Consider the following 25,914-nt stretch of genomic DNA (forward strand, 5'->3'; position numbering starts at 1 on the left):
CTGAGCAGTCAGCTTCTTTTCTGTGTCTGCTTGGACTTGGGGTTGCTCACTGCAGCCTCCACTGCCTCTGGATCGTCACACGTCTCAGTGACCTGCTCAGCCTGGCTCTGTCGCCTTGTCGGGGCCACACCTGCCTTTCTTTGTCTTGGGGTGGCATGGGATCCAGCCTTCGCTGTAGCCGTGAGGGGCAGGCGTGCGTTAGGATCTTCAGAGCAGACCCTCACGTTCGTACGCGTGGGACTGAATACTGACTGGCTCATCCGAATCCGAATGTATGAGGTGGGTTTTGGTTTCTTAGGATGTTTTGCATGTGGAGGTAGTTATAATTTTTCTTGCTTTTTGATACGTTTTTTTGTCAACCACGAGGAAAGCAGTTTTCTTCCCTAATTGATATTTTATTGGCTTTTTTTTTCTATAAAAACCCACAACAAATGTATGTTAATAGCTTCTTAGATCAAGACAGATTCCTGTTTGCCCATTTCTGCCATCATTGTGCCCCATTGGCAGAGACACAAAAACGGTGATTGAGTATTCAAAGATGCAGAGACATCTGTGGCATGTTGGAGACGTCGGAGCTTTTTTTTTTTTTTTTTTTTGGCGGTACGCGGGCCTCTCACTGTCGTGGCCTCTCCCGCTGCGGAGCACAGGCTCCGGACGCGCAGGCTCAGCGGCCATGGCTCACGGGCCCGGCCGCTCCGCGGCATGTGGGATCTTCCCAGAGCGGGGCACGAACCCGTGTCCCCTGCATCGGCAGGCGGACTCTCAACCACTGCGCCACCAGGGAAGCCCTAGTGGCTGTTTTGAGGATTGGTACACACACAGTTCAATTTGTACATCCTTCCTAATGTATGTACTGAAGAACTAAGAAACCACATAGTCTTGATTCTTTTCTAAACAGGTGTTCCAGTGACTTTCTGGCTTAAAATGTGGAAGCAGCTTTTCCTTAAGAGGATATCAAGTCTGAATACCTTCAAATGTTGATAGGCTGTGACTTCACAGGTCCCACTTCACCGTTTAATATCATAAGCACCACATGCTCACATTTCCATGTTTTTCATGGCACATTCATGGCGCATGATTAGGGAAACTGGAGTGTCATGACCGGCGACAGGAAGGGCCAAGATCAAGAAGTGGTTTTCTTTAGGAAGTAATTCTACTAAAGAACATGGGAGTACAGGTAATTTTATTTTTATTTTTTATTTTTTTAACTTCTTATTTTATATCGGAGTATAGTTGATTAACAATGTTGCGTTAGTTTCAGATGTACAACAAAGTGATTCAGTGACACGTATACATGTATCTATTCTTTTCCATATTCTTTTCTCAATTAGGTTGTTACAGGATATTGAGCAGAGTTCCCTGTGCTACACAGTAGGTCCTTGTTGGTTATCCATTTTAAATATAGCAGCGTGTATCTGTCAGTCCCAAACTCCCTAACTGTCCCTCCCCTCACCCCCCGTTGGTAACCATAAGTTGGTTCTCTAAGTCTATGAGTCTGTTTCTGCCTTTTGTAGCATTTTTTTTAATATTCCACATATAAGCGATATCATACGATATTTCTCTTTGCCTGTCTGACTTGTGTCACTCAGTATGACAATCTCTAGGTCCATCCATGTTGCTGCAAATGGCATTATTTCATTCTTTTTAATGGCTGAGTAATATTCCATTGTGTGTGTGTATATACACACACACACACCACATGTTCTTTATCCATTCCCCTGTCGATGGACATTTAGGTTGCTTCCGTGTCTTGGCTGTTGTAAATAGACCTGCTGTGAACATTGGGGTGCATGTATCCTTTTGGACCATGTTTTTCTCCGGGTATCCTGTTCAAGACCTATTACGTGCGTGACTGCGTCTCCAAATTGCCATTGAGTATGTTCTGTGTTGTCAGGTTAAAAAGAACTACCCCCCATGGAATGTTAAGCTGACACTCGGGATAGCCAGAGCCTCTTCAAATTCATTATCCCACCCTTCCCTGGTTGTACCAAAAAATAACCAACGAACAACTTCACCTCTTCAAAAAGCGTTTATACTCCAGAAATGGGGTGAGGTGGGGTTTCCTTCTTAAGCATGTTTCCGGAGCTACTGTGAAGCCTGAATTCCCCAAATAGTTGATAAAAACCCTCCTTGGGATGTACAAGAAGGGAGACAGGGACCAGTGACTGTGATGGTATGTTCAAGCCTTAACACTCGAGAGGTTTTTGGTTTTCGACGGGCTTCTCGGTTACCAGAGATGCGCTCTCCAATTATTTCACCATTGGATACTTCTCCTGGATGAGTCAGCTCTCTTTTCCGAAACAAGGGAGCTTAAGGAGAATGAGTCAAATAGTTAAATTAAGCAGACTAAGGAGGTGACATCAGTGATCGTCCTGGCTCACAGAAAGCAGTGCTTTCTCATGGCTTGCTCTCCAGACAGCAAAGCTTCCTTTGAGATGGTCGTAACTGATTAATCACGGCTGTGATTCATGGCCTTTGAAATACGATACTGGACTTCACACATCCTTCCTCCTTTCCTTTTGATCTCTGGGCGTCGCGATTTTCCACATCAGTCCAGCTCCACATCTGAGCCCCAGCGGCCGACCCCTTTCCTGTGGCCCATCGATTCTGTCCTTAGACCTTCCTTCCCCGTGTCTAGAGCGCTTGCTTACATTCGTGTTCTCTGCCCTGTGTTGGTTTGAGCCCTTGTTTCTGCCCAGTGCAAAGACAAGAGCCTGCTGCCTTCTGTTCTCGGGCAGAAGAAATTCTTTTCGTGTCAACCTCCAGGAGGAAGCGGCCAGACGCATTTGCTGGCCTAAGAAGGTCGCTCCCCTGCTTCCGTGCTGGCCTTCTGGGGCCCCCACTGCCTCCAGGATACCATGCCAGCTTCTGACTCAAGGTCAGGTTCTTCATCTTCCTCCTTCCGCCCTTATCTTCAGACGCTCCCCAGCCAGAGCTCCGCGCCGGGCCAGGCTGACATTCCTCAGGCCGGCCCGGCTTCCTGCCTCTGGTCCATCTACACATCCAGACCCCCCCGTGGCACGTCCGCCCCCATCTATGCCACCCCTTTCAAGTTGCGCTTCGTGGGCCTCTCTCTTCGTGAAGGCTTTCATCTCCAGCCCCGAGGCCAAGCGAGCCTGGCCCCTCGCGCCCCTGCTGCCCTGACGTGGTTCCTTCCCACGGGAGTCCCGGCTCCCAGGAGAATCAAGGTTCTCCGGCCCCCGTGGATGTCATCCTTGATCATCTGTAACATCCGTTGGATGAAATACAAAAACTTTGTTCCAATGAGACTTCCATTGACTGTTTTTTTTCCCCCCGCTGCTGTTTCCAGAAAAAATGTTTCCATAAGAACAGCAAGGAAATGTGCACATTTGGGGACACTTAGGTCTTCATTGAGGCCCTAAACGGGAGGTTTCCAATGCCAGTGAATACTCAGACCAGAATATTCGTCCTGGCACGTGAACTTGGGACTTTGCTTCTGCCAGTGGCACACGGACAGGCATCATGGGTGTGCAGTCATTTGTTCTTGTGTGCCTGTCTTTTTGTAAACGGGCTTTTTTTCGGAGCTACGGCGAGCGACACTGAGAACTTTGCCTGGTGGCTCTAGGACAGGACTGCCCTGTTTGTGGCCCCCCGAGTGCTGCAGATGTCAGGCAGTTCCCTCTGCTAGTGTGGCAGTGCCAAGCGCTCTCTTGACTCTAAGGCAGGGGACGGTGACAAAACGATCCTGAGTGTCTGTAATGCATGATACGCCGTACAGTGCTGGCAGGCAGAGTCAGTAAGTATCCGGTGAGGCTAGAGCCAACTTCAGGTTTGCCCTTTACCAAGTTCAAGCCTAATTAATTCTTCCTACTGGGATAAGTTTGATGGGGTCAAGAGTACAGACTAGAGGTTTTCAGAACGTCTTCTTTTACAACTATTTTCTCCATGAGCACAATAAACGTCACACAGATGGTTTGTCTTGGCGAGGAAGCCAAGGGGGAGAATTCCCCAGCGTCTTTGTCTCCCAGGCCCAGAGCCGTTTTTGCTGGGATGTAGGTAGAGTGTGGTCAGAACGGGGCAGGTGGGCGCTTCGGAGTGTGGTCTTCATTGGTGCGGGAGCGGCTCAGGAAGTCTTTGCAGATGAGGGGAAGCAACACGACGTCATCAGACTTCGGTGACAGCGCTTGGGGACAGTCTTGCAGAACTTGTGCGTCCGAGGGTTTGTGGGAACGAGACTGAAGAACCCACCAGGTCACGGCCGAGTCACACAGCTTGCCTCCAGGGCGTCCTGCCTTGGAAACCTGTCCTAAGGCCCTTGCAAGTTCCTTGGTCATAGTTGTCTTGCCTGAAGATTTTTCTCGTGAAACTGAAATTCAGAGACGGGTCGTCGTAAGGAGAGGGACGCACGTGCTCGTGCTACTCTCGTTCCTCGCCAGCTCTGCGCGTGTTCGCTTGTTTTGGCTTTTGTGACTCTCACCCCCCTCTTTCTCCACTTCCTGCACCTTCACCCACCCATCTTCTTCCAGATTTCTCCGTGTTGGGGCCCCAGGGTTCTGTCCTCAGCTCTTGGTGGGTCTGTTTTCTGTGTAGGAGGCCTCCGTCCCCATCCCTCCAGTTTTTAAATTCCTTCCGTGGCTGGTCACCCCATGAGCAGGCCACCTCTCCCCGGGTACCCTCCCCTCACCTCAGCCAGCTGCCCACCGACCCTCTGCCCGGACGGCCCCTTGGCCTCCCACCCGGGACGTGCCAAAACGGAAACTCTCCACCACGTAACCTTCACCTTGGCTACATGTGGCTGAGTGTGTAATCTTGGTGGGGTGGAAACTTATTGACGATCTGTTATTATGTGGGGATAAAAATTGTCTAGACTTTGAAACCGGTTGTTAACTGAATGGTTTGCTTCGTATTTTAGTTAGGAGTGCTCATTTTGTTCATGCTGTTGACTTGCGATGAATACTTGCTTTATTAACCTAGGAAAAGTTCAGCCGTCCTTGGGTTCAGGCGGAGACTTTAGGAAACTACCACATGGTTTCAGAGCTGAGCCTGTAAGTTGCTTCGTTTCCAGCTCTGTAACTACCAGAGGAGAAACGTTTACGGCTTTAGTGCTTTGTGAGATTCGGGACGGACTTTTAGGTTAGCCCTGGCAAACGGTCAGAGCAGCGAACTTCCAGACCCGTACACCTCTGTGCCTATAAGCATGCATCTTTTTCACTAGGTTTCCTAGCAGTTTGTAAAAATAATGGCTTTTTGGTGTGAAACAGGGGTTGGCAACTTTTTTTTAATAACAAGCCAAGTAGTAAATATTTTTGGCTTTGTGGGTCAGACTATTCTCTTCTCTCCCATAGCAGTGTATAAACAAATAGCTCTGGTTGTATTCCAGTAAAATTTTATTTACAAAAAAAACCAAACAAAAGGCAGCTGGCTGGATTTGACTCATGGGCCACAGTTTGCCAAGCACTAGTACAGAAAACAGGTTGGTTAATTGATGGACTATTTGATGCTGAGTTGGATTATTACTGTATAGGGAAGACGAGGGTGAGGATTTAAAGATTAAGATTCCTCAGGATAAAAATCATAAAATGCTTTTAAGGAGTCAGGCAATACACATTCATACAGACGTGTTTAACACTGCGTAGGGACTATTTTACATACCCAGCATGGTGTAATAATCTAGGACTGTAATGAAAGGAATCAGATACTGAGTGTCAGCAAGGGTGTGGAGAAATTGGAGCCCTACAGTGTAGAACGTAAAACGGTGCAGCTGCTTTAGAAGGCAGTCTGGCAGGTCCTCACAATGTTCACCATAGCTACCGTACGGCCCTGCCATTCTACTCCTAGGTGTACACCCAAGGGAAATGAAGATGCACGCGCAAGCACAAACTTGTACGCCAGTGCTCACAGCAGCATTAATAGCCAAAAAGTAAAAACAGCTTCAGTACCCATCACCGATGAACGGATAAATAAAATGGGGTCGGTCCATACGATGGAGTTTGCTTCAGCCATAAAAACGAATGAAGCTCTGACACAGGCTACGTCATGGATGCACCTTGAAAACCTGAGTGAAAGAAGCCGGACACAAAAGGCCACCTATTGTATGATTTTGTTTATATGAAATGTCCAGAATAGGCAAACCCTAGACGCCGAGAGCAGATGCATGGTCGCCAGGGGGTGGAAGCATCAGGAAGTGACCACTGACAGGCGCGAACGAGGTTTCTTCTGGGGTTAGGAAACCGCTCTAAAATGGGTGGTGGTGATGGCTGGACAACTCTGTGAATATACTAACAAGCCATTCATTTATCTTTATATGGGTGAATTGTGTGCTCTCTGAATTATATCTAAATACAGCTGTTACAGAAGTAACTAGGTGCAAGATTAATCTATGAGAAATAACTAGTAAATAATAATAATAATAAATCCATCATCAGTTTTTGGAGGAAGGAGATCCAGAAAGTGAATGGGTATTTCTGGCTCTGCTATTTCTGGTGTGTTTCTGAGAGCTCGTGCGCTTTCCCGCCCCTCCATGAATGGTAGACCTTGCAGAGGCAGACCAGGTGAGGGATGCATCCCTGGTCTCCCGCTGGGAATCAGGGCCCAGGTGCGTTCCTTCACCCCTGGGTTGTCCTGAAGCCAGTCTGAGAAAACCTGTGGGTGGCATGTGTCACGGGCATGTTGTATTCCTGGCCGAGTCCTGGAGGCTTGTTTGCTTGTTCGGGAGGCTCATGGGACACACTTCTGTGTTGCAGATCGAAGAAGGAAGCAAAGCTGCGGCAGTGGACAAGTTGCTGGCTGGAGATGAGATCGTTGGCATCAATGACATCAGTCTGTCGGGGTTTAGACAGGAGGCGATTTGCCTGGTGAAGGGGTCGCATAAGACCCTGAAGCTGGTGGTAAAAAGGTAAGACCTGGGCCTCGTGCCTTGTTTACAAACAGAGATGAGCGGGACAGTGAAACCTGGAGTCTGTTGGCTGCGCTGTGTCACTGTGGCAATCGTGATTTGGACTTAAGTCGCGCGCGTGCGTGTGTGTGTACGTGTACATGCATGTACACTTAGGAATCTATCTCTTGGCTAAGGATGAATCCAACATCAAAAATTTTTGAAGTTTTTTCTTTTTTTAAAATTAATTTTTATTGGCGTATAGTTGATTTACAATGTTGTGTTAGTTTCTGCTATACAGCAAAATGAATCAGCTATACATATACAGATGTCCACTCTTTTAGATTCTATTCCCATGTAGGTCATTACAAAGTTGTTTTTTTTTTTTTTTCCAATAGTTACTTATCTTGGCTGCGCTGGGTCTTAGTTGTGGCACTCAGGGTCTTCATTGCAGCACGTGGCATCTTTAGTTGCGGCATGTGGACTTCTGGTTGTGGCGTGCATTCAGGATCTAGTTCCCCAACCAGAGACCGAACCCAGGCCCCCTGCATTGGGAGCGAGCAGTCTTGCCCCCTGGACTACCAGGGAAGTCCCTACAAAGTATTGAGTAGAGTTCCCTGTGCTATACAGTAGGTTCTTAAAAGATTTCTTCTTTTATTACTGTTGACTGTTAATTTTGATTTAAGTGATCTTGAATACTTAAATCTTACTCTTGGCAATATGTAGGTGATTTTCTGGCAGTGAGGAAACTGCTTATGCTCCAAATGATGAAATGTCATTGCCTGTGTTTTACACAAGGTGGCAGGCTACCAGGTTTTGGGGTTTTATGCTCAAATAATGTGATGCATATAGACGTACAGGTCAGCTAGCAGGTGTTTCCAGTGCTGTGCTGAGAGGTCTGAGGGGAGCAAGTGCATATTCCAAGGAAGGAGATTGTGGATAGAAGTTGGGATGATTTGAAGGAGTCAGAAAATGAAGTTGGGCACGTGATGCTTTTACACACAGGCACTAGAACGGTACTACTGGGCAGCATGGAGGTGTTTTGTGACTTTTTTTTTTTTCTTTTGGCCACGCTGCACAGCTTGTGGGAATCTTAGTTCCCCAACCAGGGACTAGGAATCGAACCTGTGCCTCCTGAAGTGGAAGTGCTAAGTCTTAACCACTGGACCGCCAGGGAATTCCAGTGACTGGTTTCATACAGAAATAATTCTCGACCTTGTGTTTTACAGTTGGCTAATTCATAGTAAAGTGTTGACGTGCCCCTTTTAGCAGAATTAGTGCAGTCTTTCCAAGGTTGGCTGTAAATTTTATTTTATTTTTTAAAAATTTATTTATTTATTTATTGCTTATTTTGGGTTGCATTGGGTCTGTTGCTGTGCGCGGGCTTTCTCTAGTTGCGGCGAGCGGGGGCTACTCTTCGTTGCGGTGCACGGGCTTCTCACTGTGGTGGCTTCTCTTGCTGCGGAGCACGGGCCGTAGGCGCGCGGGCTTCAGTAGTTGTGGCACACAGGCTTCAGCAGTTGTGGCTCGTGGGCCCTAGAGCACAGGCTCAGTAGCTGTGGCGCACAGGCTTAGTTGCTCCACGGCATGTGGGATCTTCCCGGACCAGGGCTCGAACCCGTGTCCCCTGCATTGGCAGGCGGATTCTTAACCACTGCGCCACCAGGGAAACCTGGCTGTATATTTTACAAAGTAAATTGACTCAAGGCCTTCAGTTTTTAGTACAGACTTGAAGACATATCCCTGTGGACTTTTTATGTATTTATTTTTGGGGGACCAAAAGAGCATCCAAGGAGGGGGTTCAGAAACGAAGAAGGAAAAAATTTCATTCTTTGCCACATTAATGTAGCAGCCTCATTTCTCAGTGGAATAGGCTGTCCTCCTTGTAAATCAGAAAACTGAAGTCTCAGAATGGCCATTTTGGAGGCTTCTGGGGGAGCAAGGGACATGACGGGTGCCATCATGGTGTATAATTTCTTTGAGGTCGCCTTATTAAGCCTCCTAAGGCAGGACGTGTGAAGTTCTCGCAGGATTCCGTTAGGCTTGGTGGAGTGCTGGTGATGGTGAGGGACACTTGACCCACACAGGGGAGACAGCGGTTATAAACCACCACCTGAAATGTCTCCATTGCGGGGCTGCCCGAGCCCCCAGAACACACAGACGGCTCGTTGGCTTGCTGTCCGTCTCCCCCACAGGGAGAGCGCTGGCTTCGTTGACGCGGTGAGCAAACCGTCTCGCCAGTATGTAGCTTCTTAGCGCAGTGCCCGATGCGCAAGGGCAAATGAAGGGCTTGGACTTGCTGAATTGAATTGATTTGAACTGCACCGGGACGGGCGTCATTGGAGGGCCTGATGGGGACGCTGACACTGAGGTGCTCGTTCAGTACAACCGGTCAGTGTGACATCGGCCAGCCCAGGGCAGGCAGCAGCAAGTAAAACCGAGCCAGCGACACATCCTGGGGGACGGAATCAGGCTGCATGAGTATTTACACCGGTTGCATCTCACAAGGTGAAAGTAAAATGTTGGTCAATGTCAGATCTTATTCTAGGGTCCAAAAAAAAAAAGCAGGTGTGTAATAAAGTTGGTTTAGTAATGACAGCTATAAAGGAGGGAATTTGCACCCCAGTAGAAAGTTGGATGAAAGACGCTCATAGGCAGTTCCTAATATGAGAAATGCACATAGGAAACACGTGTTTAAAAAGACGTTTAACTAGGGATTGACACATGTACTTACAAACTAGGTTTTGATTCTCCAGCTGGCCGAGATCTAATGGAATAGCAGTGCCCATTGGTGCTGAGATGCGGGGAAACAAGTGCTTATTGGATGTAATGCTGATGAGACTTTCTGGTGAGTGGTTTGGCAACATGTGTCAAAAGGCCTATTTTGGACTGAGAATTTCATTTCCTGGATCCTAGATATTCAGCCAAAGGCAATGACTGAAGTGAATTAGGGACCATCCATACTGCAGACTGCTGCTGTTACAAATGCTGACAGCCAAATGAACTTATCTACACAGCAGAAACAGACTCCCAGATACAGAACACAGACTGGTGGTTGCCAAAGGGGGGTGGGGGAGGGGTGGATTCGGAGGGGGGGATTAGCAGATGCAAACTATTATATATAGAATGGGTAAACAACAAGGTCCTACTGTAGAGCACAGGGAACTCTAGTCAACATCCTGTGACAGGCCGTAATGGAATAAAATATGAAAAAATATATATATATGTGTATAACTGAGTCTCTGCTGTACAGCAGAAATGAACACATTATAAATCTATACATCAATAAAATTTTTTAAAAAGAATACAAGTGCTATTACAAAATTAAAAAGTGGTGGCAGCGGGCTTCCCTGGTGGCACAGTGGTTAAGAATCCATCCGCCTGCCTATGCAAGGGACACGGGTTCGAGCCCTGGTCCGGGAAGATCCCACATGCTGCGGAGCAACTAAGCCCGTGCGCCACAGCTACTGAGCCTGCATGCTAGAGCCCGCAAGCCACACCTACTGAAGCCTGCACGCCTGGAGCCCGTGCTTTGCAACGGGAGAGGCCACCGCAGTGAGAGGCCTGCGCACCGCAGAGGGGACTGAGAAAGCCCGCGCGCAGCGATGTAGACCCAACACAGCCAAAAGTAAATAAGTAAAATAAATTTATGGAAAAAAAAATGGTGTCAGTATTTCCTGACATGGAAAGATGCCCCTCAAAGTCCAGTTGAGTGGAACACATACAAGCAGTTATAGAACTGTATAGGCCCCATGAAAAAAAGTTTTAATTTTTAATTGTGGTAAAATACACATAACAAAACTTACCGTCTTATCCATTAAGTGCACAGTCTAAGTGTATTACTTCTCTGATGATAAAAATGTCGAGCTCGTTGCAATTTTTTTTTTTTTTTTTTTCTGTGGTATGCGGGCCTCTCACTGTTGTGGCCTCTCCCGTTGCGGAGCACAGGCTCCGGACGTGCAGGCTCAGCGGCCATGGCTCACGGGCCTAGCCGCTCCGCGGCATGTGGGATCCTCCCGGACCGGGGCACGAACCCGTGTCCCCTGCATCGGCAGGCGGACTCTCAACCACTGCGCCACCAGGGAAGCCCTCGTTGCACTTTTAAAGAGGAGAGGCCTTTGGGGTTCCGTGTGATGTGTGCACAGGACTCAGCAGGAGGTTTGGTCCCCAGGAGGCGGTCAGCTGTGCCCTGTTCTGGGCGGTGCCCCCAGGAGGCTCTGCTTATTGCTCTGTGATCAAGACAGACAGGCTCACCCTAAGGGGTGGGTGTTGGAATGCCGGCTACAATTACTCCAAGAGTGACTTTTTATGCCGCATTTATGAGTACTCAGAGTCACATGTGGGCGTGGGAAAACATTCACTTTGGAACGGGAATTGGGGGGCACACGTCAGCCTTTCTGCCAGCCCCTCTCCTCCTCCCGTTTTGCCGCTCCGGAGAGCGGCCGTATCAGTACTAATCTCTTAGGTTTCCTTTTAGAAACAGGTACCTACTTATGTGTTACACATGAAAATGGGGGTTGGTCCAGGTTCAGTGCTCCGACTCAAGATTCCTCCTGACCCCGTGCGGCTCCACGGTCTGGATACTCTGCTGTGTGTCTAGCAGATCCTCTGTGTGTGGACATTTATGGTGCTTCCGGCGTACAGCAGACAGTGCTGCGGTGTGATGCTTTTGTACACGAGACCCCACACATGTGTGCGTATAGGCCGTCCTGATCCATTCCTAGCGTGGGAGGTTTTGAGGCAGAAAGTGCCGTGCATTGTGAAGTTTGTTTCTGTTGGGTTTGTGGATGTGATAGGTGACAGATGCTTTTATTGTTGAAATGGGCATTCCTGTCATTATGACCAAGGTTGGGCATCATTCCATGTGTTCAGAAGCTTGCTTTTTTGAATTCAAGGAACATAGTTAAGGATCTAAAAACCGGATGATGTGAGTTCTGTTTGGAGTACACACCATGAGAACTGGGGGTAGGACAGAGAAGGCTTGGGGGCCCGGCCCGTTCGCGGTGGAGTGACTGCGTATCCAACAGACTTGTGGGGAGATGGATCAAACTTTGGCTGTGAAGGGTTGATGGGAGCCCTGGTATAGAATCCCACTTTTGTAATCCGCATACCTGGTTTCCCTTTAAGTGAGGGGTATGCAGAATGATTATCTAGTTTACATAGAGCTTAATATTCTAAGTAACACATATAACCCAATATAAGACTAAACCAAGCAGTTGGTCCAAGTGTTTTTTTTTTCAAGCACACTTTTAAAAACAAACTTAGGTGTTTTTAAATTTTTTAAAGGTAATTTTGGATTAAATTTTAATACTGTGTGTGGGTATTATTTTTGCCTATTAGAAAAGTCTGAAACGGTGGTTTTGCCTAGAAATATGAATAAAATTCTACAAAATGGTTAATTAGTTAATACTAGGATCTGTTGCTGTCGTCTGGCACATGGTGAATTACTGTTGTAAGTACTAAAAATGCACATAATAAGGACTTTTAAAACTCCATACTAGGGCTCCCCTGGTGGCGCAGTGGTTGAGAGTCCGCCTGCCAATGCAGGGGACACGGGTTCGTGCCCCGGTCCGGGAAGATCCCACATGCTGCGGAGCGGCTGGGCCCGTGAGCCATGGCCGCTGAGCCTGCGCGTCCGGAGCCTGTGCTCCGCAACGGGAGAGTCCACAGCAGTGAGAGGCCTGCGTACCGCAAAAACAAACAAACAAACAAAAACTCCATACTAACTTACTATTTCCTTATTACAAAGGCACCAGTGAGTGCTTTTAACATGATTTCTCTTAAATCAGTGACGTTTTCTTCTCTATCTAAATCTCACCATTCTCGTGTTTCTTTATCCCTAGGCAACCGCTAATCTGACTTGTATCTCAGAGATTAGTTAGCATTTTCTAACTAGTGTTGTATGTAGAACTCCAAAATGGATCATGTTCTATCTATCTATCTATCTATCTATCTATCTATCTATCTATCTATCTATTTATTTATTTATTTATGGCTGCATTGGGTCTTTGTTGCTGCGCGTGGGTTTTCTCTAGTTGCAGCGAGCTGGGGCTACTCTTCGTTGCAGTGTGCGGGCTTCTCATTGCGGTGGCTTCTCTTGTTGTGGAGCACAGGCTCTAGGCGCGCGGGCTTCAGTAATTGTGGCACGTGGGCTCAGTAGTTGTGGCTCGCGGGCTCTACAGCACAGGCTCAGTAGTTGTGGCGCACGGGCTTAGTTGCTCCGTGGCACGTGGGATCTTCCCGGACCAGGGCTTGAACCCACGTCCCCTGCGTTGGCAGGCGGATTCTTAACCACTGCGCCACCAGGGAAGCCCTGGGTCATATACTCTTAAAAAAAGGGGGGGGGTTAGTTTCCGAAGGCACTCTGTAGTTAATGCATAGACTGAGTCAGCAACACATGAATATCAAATGTTGCCCTACCTGAGGATCACCTAATGATAAATGAGCTGCCCGAACCCTCAACTGCCTGCCCAGCCCAGGCACCTTAAGAAAGGGTGGCTTTTCTGATGAAGATTGGAAACAGCTTAGGGTCCTGAGGGCGAGAGTGGCCAGCGCGGGCTTGGTTTTTCTCGGAGGTTCTGGGAAGAGGCGTGTACGCGCCTCGGTGTAAAACACATACCCGTGGTTTTGTGAACGAACTGGGCATCGTGGATCACATCCTGACGCCCTCTCGCTGGTGACAGCCGCTCGGTGTGCTTGGCTTGCTTCAGCCTGTGCTGCGAGCAGGGCACCCGGCGGCCAGGCGAGGGTGGCGGCGGGCTGACTTCACGAGGCGGTGACGTCTGGTTTCACGGGGCATGGGCACCGCGTATCTTGTCATCGTTTAGAAGCCAGGACTGGGAGAGCGCGATGCCTTAGGAGACAAGGACCCAGATCAGTGTCTCTCCCCAGCCACGTTTCTTTCCCAGACAGGTGAGAGCCAGCACTGCCTTCCTCCCAGAGTTGTGTCGGCTGGAAACAAAGCAGGGTAACAGGAAGCCCCACCGGGTGCATACATGTTCTCCTTTGAGATGTCCAGGTGGTATCCTGGCATCTGCCTGGGAGTCAGAGGAACCGGGCACCAGCAGGGGCAGCCTGGCCGTGCCTCCCAGGCACTTTGTCCTTCCCTCTTTGTTTGGCCAGGGAAGTGCTGCTCGCAGGAAAGTGGGGGAGGATGTGGTAATCTCTTCTGTGTCTGTCTCTCTGTGTACTTGTCGCCTGCACTTTCTTCCCCGGTGTCGGCGCCTCCCTGGAGATGCTGACGGGCAGGTGTGGGATGGATGTGGGCGCTGGTATTCCCCTGAGGGCCACGGGCTCTTTTGCTGGGCGGCCACAGTGCTCAAACCACTGGCTTAAGCAAATGTGCTTGGAGAAGGTTAAGACCCGAAACTGGGTCACTTGAGGCCTTTTCCTGATTAATGCAGGCGTCGGTAAGCCCCTTGCTGTCGGAGATGTGCTGAAGTAGGGGACGCTTCTCGCCCGGTGCTGGGTTAAGGCTGTTGCCGTCCGATGCTGTGAAATGCTCACTAAAAGCTCTGTGTGCACAGCACCGAGATACCATCCACTGTCCTCCGTTCACAGGGAAGTTGTTACCATACGTTCAGCTCCTAAAACATACATGGAAGTTCAAACACTGTAGGGAAAATATCTCTTAACGGTCAGGCCGTGAATCATATTGTATAGCTTGTAATGACTCTTTTGGTCTTTCTTCCACATGTATATGGTAATAGTCCTGTTTACAGCGAACTTCACCTGTCACTTCATCGTGCGTGTCACTCTTGAGCCGTCCACTGCTGCGAGCAGTTTTTATGCCAGAGCCACATTATGCATAGGGTTGACGCATGTTTCCTGCCTCTTTGCCGGAGGCCTTAAACCCTTCCGTGACTCTGCTTACGTCCGCTAAGCTTGCCTTCAGGAGGAGATTAACACCCAAGGATGGAGGTTCGCTGCAGGAGGCCGTAAGGGATGGCCACATGGGGTGGCGTGGCGACACATCTGAAGAAAGGAGGTGTCTGGTCTAGGGACGGCACCCGTGCCTGCTAGGAGCAAGTTTGTTGCCCCGTGCGTGGGTTTCTGGACGTCCCTGCGTTGCGGTGAGTTCTGCACCAAGCCGGTGTCGTGCCGGGCTCCCCCCTGCTGGCTCCTTGGAGCTGGCCTAGGGCAGGTGGCTCTGTGTGTGGCCCCAGCATTGATGAGCGCAGGTGTTCCTGAAGCAGCAAGAGGACAGGGATGGATAGGACGTCAGCAGGCTGTATCCTTCCTGCTTTTCCCTCCTCCCCACTTCCTCTCCTTTCTCCCCCCTGCCCCGCCCCCTCCCAAGAGCTCTTCCTGGGGCAGAAACTATGTTCCCATAGAGGGTGTGTGTCTTCCTGGGGATGCTGGTGGGTGTTGCTTTTGGAGGGTGGTCTGAGATTGATCGTTCAAATTTCAGGAGAAAAGTGTCTGTTTTGAGCATTTGCGGGATTGTGGCTGTTTGCTGCTGTGCTTATTTTCTTCTTAAAACAGAGTAGACCCAGAGGTTTATCCTGGACAGATGCCGACTCGTTTGGGCTGTTTGCCACTCTTGTTTTTATGAAATAAAATCAGAAGGGGAAAAAAAAAGCCACATAGAGCAGAATTGTTTTATTTGGGGAAAGGTTGCTTCTATTCAGATGTAGATTTAGTGTATGGCTTAACCAACTGAATCAGTTGAATCTCTAGGTGAGATGTTTCATATTCTAAGCCAAGTAGAGAGTGGTAAACAGTTATGATTTTGTTTTTCATTAGAAGGCATGCAAGTGATGTTGATATAAGTTAATTTGGAAACGCTGATGGTTTCTAATGTATTAAGGCAGGCAGAGGACGTTGCACGTAATTTTGTTTCTATACCCTTACGTATACTTGTACTTAGTTAGGTTAATGGTTGCACATTTGAGTGTCTGGGGTGTCTTTACCGAAAAATCCATTCTGTTTAAATGTAGCCAAGAAGCTGCATCGGTGCCTTTCTGAGAACTGGGGACAAGCACCGTGACCTCGGGTGGTTTGGACAAAGCGTTTTTATTACTGGTAGTGCCGGGTGGGGTAGTGCCCCTCACCCCCCTTTGCAAAACTTCACGGAAAACTAGCCAAGCCACGTGGGTCTGCTCCAGTTCTGCCTGAGTTCATTGTGTGACAGTTCTCCGCGGTCCTTCCTGCTAATGCACCCGGGGAACACCAGAGGCCGAGACAGGCGTGCACTTGCCCTTGCTGGGAGACAGATAAGGGGTGCCCCGGCCTCGTGGGGCGGAACCCTGATGCTTTTATCCCGTGTGAATGCTGTTACTCGGCCCTGGCATTGGTTTAAAATGCAGCTTTGATGTCTTGTATCAGTTTCAGCTATTTAGGTCATTTGGGAATTTTCCTCTTTACCTCTTTCTCCTCGCGTATAAAGGCAGGAGCTCGTGGATGCTTATCCCATTTTATCAAGTGTGATGTCACCACCCACAGCATCGTGTTGTCAGATCAGCGCCGGGGAAAAGAACTCCGCCATTCACAGAGTGGTCTGACCTCTGTTTTTGTTCGTTCACGTAATGTACGTTGGAAGTGCTCCAGCCAGGCGGCTGAAGTCATACCCATAGGTCCTGCCCTCGGGGCGCTGGCAGCGGAGGGGGCTGATGGGCATGGACGGGAAAAGCTCTCACAAGTGGCGCCTCTGGCAGAAGGAAGTCAGGCCGGAGCCGAGCTCAGCAGTCAGGCTGTGCTTTGAAGGCTGAGCCAGCTTTGAGATACAGACGTGGACCTAAGTCAGTGATGCCCGGACCTCCTAGAGAGGCTGGCAGAGCGGATGGGGGAAGGGAGGAAGGGTAGCTCGGGTCTCGGGTCTCAGACCTGAGCTCGCCTCTGAATGACCTTGAGGGCTTGTGCAAACACAGCCGTCCCGGCACAGGCTGTGCCCCGGCGGCAAGATCACAGTATCGCGGGGCGGGGGGGGGGTGTGGGCTTCACTCAGTGGCAATTGGGAGCAGCTGAGGGTGGTGGGGTGAGGGCAGGAGCTGCCAGAGCTGAGTTGCAGGGAGACTGGTGTGGTAGAAGGTAGAGACAGCTCGGGAGAGGGAGAGGCCGGTCAGCATCTGTCCTCTAGAGGCTTGACCGGCACGGGAAGGAAGCAGCAGCTCAGGGCAGGCTTCATTTTGTGTCTGTAGGGTGGTGGTTTTTATGTGTTTGTTTCACTTTTAAAGAATAAAAAGGGTGTTTGCAGTTGTCGCCCTCCTCCAGCCCAGTATCTCGAGGGCCTGTCCCCGCTGTGGGCCTGTCCCTCGGGGCCTCCGCACACCCTCCCTCCCTAAGCTCTGGGGGCTCCTTGCCCGGAACCCACTCCCGTCACCCGCAGGACTCACTGGGGAGCATTTGAGGAATTTTCCAGCCTGCCCTTTATCTGGAAGGCCCCTCCCCACTGCCGCCCCCCCTTGACGCTTGCTTCTAAGATGCCCCAAGCATCACTGTTGGTTTTATTTTCCCCGAGGACTGTTCCCATCGCCAGTGTCGCCTGCAGCCAACACACCCTGTGGTGCCCCCGTCCCGGTGTCCCGCCAGGCCCTTCCCGTTGGCTTCCCAGCCTGCAGGCCTGGTACTGTCAGCCCCCCACCCGCGCTCGTGGGGACCACATGCGGACTGCGTTTATTTTCTGAGGCAGCGCCTGTTGGCTGCGCTGGGAAGGGTTAGGAAAATAACCCGGCGTTCACGTGATTTTTTTTTTTTTTTTTTTTTGAGGGCATTCTGCTGTTTCTCTGAATGAGAAACATTTCATTGAAGCCCTTATTTTAATACTTCCTTTTTAAGAATGAATTTTCTGTATCTAGATCCGTTCTTAATTTTCATTGGTATCCTAGCATTTTTTATATTGGTGATCTAAACCCCTTCCTTTCAAAAAAAAAAAAAAAAGACTACCCAGCATAAAAAATTATTTTTGAAAATTGAAGTAAATTTAGATTAATTTTGGTGTGCACCTCGTGGGAGAGGTTTCAGAGAACCCTCATTAGGGTGAATAATTGGATTTGGAAGCCAGAAAACCCGGTGTTCATAGTCAGCAGCATTGCTTTTCAGTATTTATGTGGAAGAATATTATGCCATATTGAAAATGACATTTTGGAAGAGCGACAGTGGCCTGGAGGAATGCTCACCGAACCAGGCGGGCTGCAGAGAGAAAGGGCCCCGCCAAGTCTGCACGATGCTCTCAGCTGTCTGAAGCGGGGGGACAGAAATGCAGAGATGTTACCCCCCGTTCACCTTCAGATCACGGGTTATCCCCCTTCACTGTCTTAATCGCATTTTAATTTTTAAATGTTTCATGTTTTCTACAATATGCCTATTCTTGAAGATTTCCGAGCAGCGGTAGCCATTTGAATGAAAAGGATTTCTTCCCTGTACACTGGGGTGACCATGGTGGTGACTGTTAGTCTCCCGTGGGCGTGACTTGGACTCAGCCCCGTTGCGTTTCCGGAGCTGGCAGGATTGTGCAGCTGCACACCCAGGAGGGGTCAGCCCCCGCACCCCGGCCAGGTCACGGCCGTTTCCTTCCTGGCATCGCGGACCACACCGCCTTGCCCAGAGGCATGGCCTTGGATGTCTCTGGGCTCAGCCGGGCCGTCCTTCCTCCTCCCGGAAGGGGCGTCCTTGCTGGTCTCCCCAGCCGAGCCGGCTTGTGTCTGACTGCGTGGCCTGCGGACGGGGCGTTCCTTTCACAGCTCTCCCTTCTGTTCCTGTTTGATGTCTGTGGGGGGCTGGTCCAGCTGTAGCAGACATAGCAGACGTCCCGCCCGCCAGGAGAGGAAGGTTCGGGTGTGGTTCGCTGCATACCTGCTGTGTGTGCGTTTCCTTCTGACACGTGTTGGCCCCCTGAGGGGGCAGGGCGGTTAACCCCTAACCAGGTACCACCAGGTACCACGTGGTCCGAGTTCTCCGAGGCCCTCACATCGGGGCATCTTGCCCACCTGTTTTGGCACAGCCTCTGGCCTGTTGCACCCCTCACGGCCCCAGACTTCCAGGGACCCGGGTGGTTTAAAGCCACCTGGAGTGCGTATCTTGTGTGGGAAGAAACACCATCGTCTGTTGAAACGAGAGCCTTAAATCGGCCCCTGCCATTTCTGTTCCATTTGGGAACGCTAGGTGGCGCCAGAGCGTTCGGTCCCCAGAGCTTTCCTGCCCAGCGTGGTCACGGGCTTGTGATGGAGAGACCAGCCCTCAGCCACATGTCCTCCTCCTCTCATCAGAAGAATCCAGTTTTAGCCATCAGAGGGGCTGACAGACAGAAACTGCCTGAACCTTCCTCGATTCCCAGATATGTTCACTGTGCTCTAGGAAAGTCTGAGGACCTGATGAGAGCCACGTATGTAGGAAAATTTCAGTCTCCCCAGGAGCCATGATTCCTCACTTAGAGCTTCTAGGTACCACCCTTTTCACTGTGTTTTCCTTTTTTTTTTTTTTTTTTTTAAAGCTCCAATTAGTACCTTAACTTTGACTATGTCTTCTCGAAGTAGAGGCATATATCTGTGTACAGACATACCTTGCTGTGTTGTGCTTCACTTAATTGTGTTTCACAGATACTGCGTGTTTTGTTTTGTTTTTTTACAAATGGAAGGTTGTAGTAACCCTGTGGCAAGCAAGTCTGTTGGCAGCATTTTTCCAACAGCACTGGCTCACTTTGTGTCTCACATTTTGGTAATCCTCACACTATTTCAGACTTCTCCACTATCATATTTGTTATGGTGATCAGTGATCCTTGATGTTACTAGGGCTCGGTTAATAGTGTTTTTCAGCAATAAAGTCTTTTAAAATTAAGGTATGTACCTTGTGCTTTTTAAGGCATAATGCTATTGCACACCTGGTAGACTATAGTATAGTGTAAACATAACTTTTATATGCACTGGGAAACCAAAAAGTTCACGTGACTAGCTTTATTACAATATTCACTTTATTGTGGTGGTCTGGAACCCAACCCGAAACATCTCCAAGGTCTGCCGGTATATTATCCTTTAAAATAAGAGGAGAAACATTTACTCTTCTCAAAGGGCACGACTGCCCCTGTAAACCAGCTGGTTCCCCACTCATGCCAATTACAGAGTTGAAATATGTTACCACAGGGTGTAAGGCGTTTTCTTTTCCAAGCCTCTTTCTCCTCTGCCTGCAGTTTGTCTAGTTTGTTTCCTTCATTAATTACCTGTAAAGGAAGATGACAGACATTACGGATTGTATAGCACATAAAAAGCCATCTGAAAATGAAATTCACGTGGCCAGAACCTTCCTTACGAGGATTTTGAGAAACTTTATGAGGTACAGTTTTGGTTTTACAATCCCTTTACTTCTGTGGTGTGATGAATTCGTCTGTTTTATGCTTTAGCTCGTGGGAAGCTATCAAAAAGTCAACACATTCCACATTTTGCCACCCGTGTATTTCTCCTCGTTTCTGAACCATCAGAAGGTTTTTTTTTTTTTTTTGCGGTACGCGGGCCTCTCACTGTTGTGGCCTCTCCCGTTGCAGAGCACAGGCTCCGGATGCGCAGGCTCAGTGGCCATGGCCCACGGGCCCAGCCGCTCCGCGGCATGTGGGATCCTCCCAGACTGGGGCACGAACCCGTGTCCCCTGCATCGGCAGGCGGACTCTCAACCACTGCGCCACCAGGGAAGCCCCATCAGAAGGTTTTTGTTATAAATGCTTTCTGGGTTTTCTTTAATATTCGTTGTTGCATAATATTCTTTAATTTTTTGCCTGTTGGAAGAATGTTTGATCCCCGTCAGGTACTTAGAGGCTCAGTTGAACCCTTTCTCCAATCTTCATTGGGCTGTCAAGTGTCCCTGGTGAGGTTAGATCCGTCTTAAATTGCAGGAGGAGGAGGGGCGAGCATGGGCGGTGTGCTCATGCAGCAGCTTTCCCCTGGAGGCCCTGTGATTTTCCTACAGCGGGGGCAGGGATTTCCAACTGGACATGCTTTTTTTTTTTTTTTTTTTTTTTGCGGTATGCGGGCCTCTCACTGTTGTGGCCTCTCCCGTTGCGGAGCACAGGCTCTGGACGCGCAGGCTCCGGACACACAGGCTCAGCGGCCATGGCTCACGGGCCCAGCCGCTCCGCGGCATGTGGGATCTTCCCGGACCGGGGCACAAACCCGCGTCCCCTGCATTGGCAGGCGGACTCTCAACCACTGCGCTACCAGGGAAGCCCTGGACATGCTTTTTCATACCTGGGCAGGTGTGGTCAAAAACCTAATAAGCCACCCATGGATGGTGGGGACGGTGGAGGGGGGCAGGGAAGGCTCCTGCCACGTTCAGAAGCCCTGGCAGGAATGGACAGGAGCCTGTTGGTCTTAGGGCGTGGTGATTCCCACGACAGGAACCCTTAGATGACTTCGGACGCTCTGGGAGGCTCAGAGGAATACGTGTCCACCAGTCCCCGTTAACTACAGGGTAGCTGTGTGCACTTAGTTAAGTGAGTGAATAAATAAATGCAGTCAAAACTCTGTGGGACCCAGCTCAAGCTTTTCTGCAGCCCAGCGCCTTCTCCTCAAAGAGGCTAAGGGCCTGTGCTAAGTTGCACTGACACCGGACAGACAGAAGATGCTGCTGTGTCTTGGGGATGGGGCAGCGGGGGTCGTGGGCAAGATTCATGTACTTACTTAGAATAAATTTGGAAGCCTAAGGGCTGGTTCACATTCTGGAGCCTGTGATTCTCACCCGGGGATGTTCTCCGGTAACGAATCTGTACAAAGAGCGTTGGTGCCCAGATGCAATGGGAAGCACCTGACGGCAATGCAGTAAATCACCCAGGAATCGTTTCTGCCTCTCGCTCCTTTCTTGGCCTGAAGTTGTCCTTGGTGTGAAGTCCCTGAGTCATCTGCATCCTTTTTCAGGAGGAATGAGCTGAGCTGGAGGCCGCACTCCTGGCACGTCACCAAGTTCTCCGACAGCCACCCCGAGACATCGGCATCTCCATTCCCCTCTGCCAGCTCCTGCCCTTTGTGGCCAGGCCAGCACCACGCCAGGTAGGCACGCCTTTCCCGCCGGGATGGGAAGCTGGTTTCACTTTCTGCCACACTCATGACTTCCCTGCCTTGTCGTAATGGTGCATTTCTCGCTTTATTTTAGTTTTTGTTGAGGTACAGTTAATTTACGATATTATTCATTTCCGGTGTGCAACATAGTGATGCAAAATTTCTATAGCTTATACTCCATTTAAAGGTATCCTAAAGTATTGGCTCCGTTCTCTGTGCTGTACAATATATCCTTGTAGCTTCTTTATTTTATAGTTTATACCTCTTCCTCCCCTACCCCGACCTTTCCCCTTCGCCCTTCCCTCTCCCCACTGGGAACCACTAATTTGTTCTCTATGTCTGTGAGTCTGCTTCTGTTCTGTTATATTCATTTGTTTGTTTTTTTAGATTCCACATATAACTGATACCATACAGTATTTGTCTTTCTCTGTCTGACTTAGTTCATTAAGCGTCATACCCCTCTAGGCCCATCCATGTTGATGCAAATGGCAAAATTTCATTCTTTTTTATGGCTGAGCAGTATTCCATTGTGTGTGTGTGTGTATATATATATATATATAATATATACCAATCTTCTTAATCTGTTCATCTGTTGATGGACACTTAGGTTCCTTCCATATCTTGACTCCTTGTAAATAACGCTGCTAGGAACATTGGGGTGCATGTATCTTTTCAAATCAGTGTTCTCATTTTCTTTGGGTCTATACCCAGGAGTGGAATTGCTAGATCATATGGTAGTCCTATTTTTAGTTTTTTGAGGAACCTCCATACTCTTTTCCACAGTGGCTGCACCAGTTTACATACCCACCAATAGTGAACAAGTGTTCCCTTTTCTCCACGTCCTCACCAGCAGTTGTTATTTGTTGTCTTTTTGATGACGGCCATTCTGGCACGTGTGAGGTGATACCTCATTGTGGTTTTGATTTGCGTTTCTCTGATTAGTGGTGTTGAGTACTTTCCATGTGCCATCTATATGTCTCCTTTGGAAAAATGTCTGTTCAGGTCTTCTGCACATTTTTAAATCAGGTTTGTTTTTTTAGATATTGAGTTGGATGGGCTGTTTATATATTTTGCATATTAACCCCTCATTGGTCATATTCATTTGCAAATATCTTCTCCCATTCAGTAGGTTGTCTTTTCATTTTGTCGATGGGTTTCCTTTCCTGTGAAAAAAAAAAGGCCTTTAATTTTCGGGACTTCCCTGGTGGTGCTCTGGTTAAGAATCTGCCTGCCAATGCAGGGGACACGGGTTCGAGCCCTGGTCCGGGAAGATCCCACATGCAGTGGAGCAACTAAGCCTGTGTGCCACAACTACTGAGCCTATGCTCTAGAGCCCGCGAGCCACAACTGCTGAAGCCCACGTGCCTAGAGCCCGTGCTCCACAACAAGAGAAGCCACCACAATAAGAAGCCCGTGTACCGCAAGGAAGAGTAGCCCCCACTCACCGCAACTACAGAAAGGCTGCACACAGCAATGAAGACCCAACACAACCATAATTAATTAATTAATTAATTAATTTAAAAAGCCTTTACTTTTTTTTTTTTTTTTTTGTGGTATGCGGGCCTCTCACTGCTGTGGCCTCTCCCGTTGCGGAGCACAGGCTCCGGACGCGCAGGCCCAGCGGCCATGGCTCACGGGCCCAGCCGCTCCGCGGCATATGGGATCCTCCCAGACCGGGGCACGAACCCGCATCCCCTGCATCGGCAGGCGGACTCTCAACCACTGCGCCACCAGGGAGGCCCGCCTTTACTTTTAATTAGGTCCCATTTGTGTATTTTTGCTTTTCTTTCCTTTGTCTTAGGAGACAGATCCCAAAACATATTGCTACAGTTTATATCAAAGAGTGTTCTGCCTATGTTTTCCTCTAGGAGTTTTATGGTTTCTGGTCTTAAATTTAGGTCTTTAATCCATTTTGAGTTTATTTTTGTGTATGGTGTTAGAGAGTGTTCTAATTTCATTCTTTTACATGTCGCTGTCCAGTTTTCCCAGCACCACTTATTGAAGAGGCTGTCTTTTCTTCACTGTATATTCTTGCCTCCTTTGTTGTGGATTAATAGACTATAAGTGTGTGGGTTTACTTCTGGGCTCTGTATTCTGTTTCATTGTTATATGTGTCTGTTGTTGTGCCAGTACCATATTGTTTGATGACTGTAGCTTTGTGGTATAGTCTGAAGTCAGGGATTGTGATACCTCCAGCTCTGTTCTTCTTTCTCAAGATTGTTTTGGCTCTTCAGGGTCTTTCATGTTTCCATGAAAATATTAAAATTATTTATTCTTGTTCTGTGAAAAATGCCCTTGGTGTTTTGATAGGGATTGCATTGAATCTGTAGATTGCCTTGGGTAGTATAGTCATTTTAACAGTATTCTTCCAGTCCATGAACACGGTATAGATTTCCATCTGTGTATGTCATCTTCAGTTTCCTTCATCAGTGTCATACAGTTTTCTGAGTATAGGTCTTTTACCTCCTTGGTTAGATTTATTCCTAGGTATTTAGTTCTTTTTGATGCAGTGGTAAATGGGATTGTTTCCTTAGTTTCTCTGTCAGATAGTTCATTGTTAGTATGCAACACGTTTCAATCAATACAAAGATTTTGTATCCTACAGCTTGACCAAATTCATTGATGAGCTCTAATAGTTTTTTGGTGGCATCTTTAGGATTTTCTATGTACAGGAAGTCCCCTACATATGAACGAGTTCTGTTCTGAGAGCACGTTTGTAAGTCCAGTTTGTTAAGTCCAACAAAGTTAGCCTAGGTACCCAACTAACACAGTCGGCTATATAGTACTGTACTGTTTAATAGGTTTATAATACTTTCCACACAAAGGATACATAAAAATAAACAAACACAAAAAATAAACTTTTAATCTTACAGTACAGTACCTTGAAAACTACAGTAGTCCAGTACAACAGCTGGCATCCAGGGGCTGGCATTGAGTGAACAGGCCAGAAGAGTTACTGACTGCAGGAGGGAGAGGAGGTGGGAGATGGTGGAGTTGAGGGATCGTCAGCAGTAGGAGACGGAGGACACGCTGCCATGTCACTCACTCCTGACGTTGATGGCACAGGTGCTGGTTCCTTGCTGGATTCAATTCTATCGACCCTCTTGAAAAAACGATCCAGTGATGTCTGGGTAGTAGCACTTTTTTTCTCATAGATGACACGGTAACACTGGATTGCATCCTGAACAGCTGCTGCAGCCTTTGTGTACCGTTCTATGTTCGGGTCCTGTGCCTCAAAAACTAATAGTGCCTTCTCAAATAAAGAAAATTCCCTCGCCATTTCCTGCATCGTGAATCTCCTCGGTTCTTCAGCTACTTCTTCTTCCTCTTGTTCCTCTTTGTCCTTTCTCTGGGCCTCCAGTTCTATCAGGTCTTCATTAGTAAGCTCCTCGTGTTACACAGCAAAGAGTTCAATGAAATCATCCTCTTGCAGATCTAGCTTGAAATAAAGATCCTGTACTACTGTACCCTACACAGTACCGTACAGTACACAGAAGCACAGCCACTTGTAGAGGATGCACGCACGTGACAATGTACCAGACACGTGAATTAACTTACGTGATTGGACAGGCGAATGCATGTTGCCGTCTTTGAAAGTTCTCAACTTGAAGGTTCGTATGTAGGGGACTTGCTGTATAGTATCACGTCATCTGCAAGCAGTGACAGTTTGACTTCTTCCTTTCCAGTTTGGATTCCTTTTATTGCTTTCTCTTTGATTGCTGTGGCTAAGACTTCCAAAAGTATGTTGAATAAAAGTGGTGAGAGTGGGCATCCTTGTCTTGTTCCTGATCTTAGAGGAAATGCCTTCAGCTTTTCACTGTTGAGTATGATGTTAGCTGTGGGTTTGTCATAGATGGCGTTTATTATGTTGAGGTACGTCCCCTCTGTGCCCACTTTGTTGAGCGTTGTTATCATAATGGATGCTGAATTTTGTCAAAACCTTTTTCTGCATCTCTTGAGATGATCATATGGTTTTCAACCTTCAATTTGTTAATGTGGTGTATCACATGGGTTGATTTGTAGATATGGGACCATCCTTGCATCCCTGGGATAAATTCCGCTTGATCATGGTGTATGATGCTTTTAATATATTTTTTGGAT

General features: G+C 48.4%; 1 protein-coding gene across 5 annotated transcripts in view; it reads left to right on the forward strand.

The window, feature by feature from the left end:
- SHROOM2 (shroom family member 2) overlaps positions 1-25,914 on the forward strand; it is a 142,397-nt gene that overhangs the window by 57,282 nt on the left and 59,201 nt on the right. For 4 of the 5 annotated variants that reach the window (XM_082610558.1, XM_082610560.1, XM_082610557.1 and 1 more), the window contains exons 2-3: positions 6,705-6,856; positions 21,673-21,804. In XM_082610558.1, coding sequence (XP_082466684.1) covers positions 6,705-6,856; positions 21,673-21,804 — 284 coding nt within the window. The remainder of the gene's footprint in view (positions 1-6,704; positions 6,857-21,672; positions 21,805-25,914) is intronic. The other variant, XM_082610559.1, reaches the window with a different exon arrangement.

The sequence above is a fragment of the Mesoplodon mirus genome (assembly GCF_964341445.2).
Source record: "Mesoplodon mirus genome assembly, chromosome: X".
NCBI classification, from domain to species: Eukaryota; Metazoa; Chordata; class Mammalia; order Artiodactyla; family Ziphiidae; genus Mesoplodon; species Mesoplodon mirus.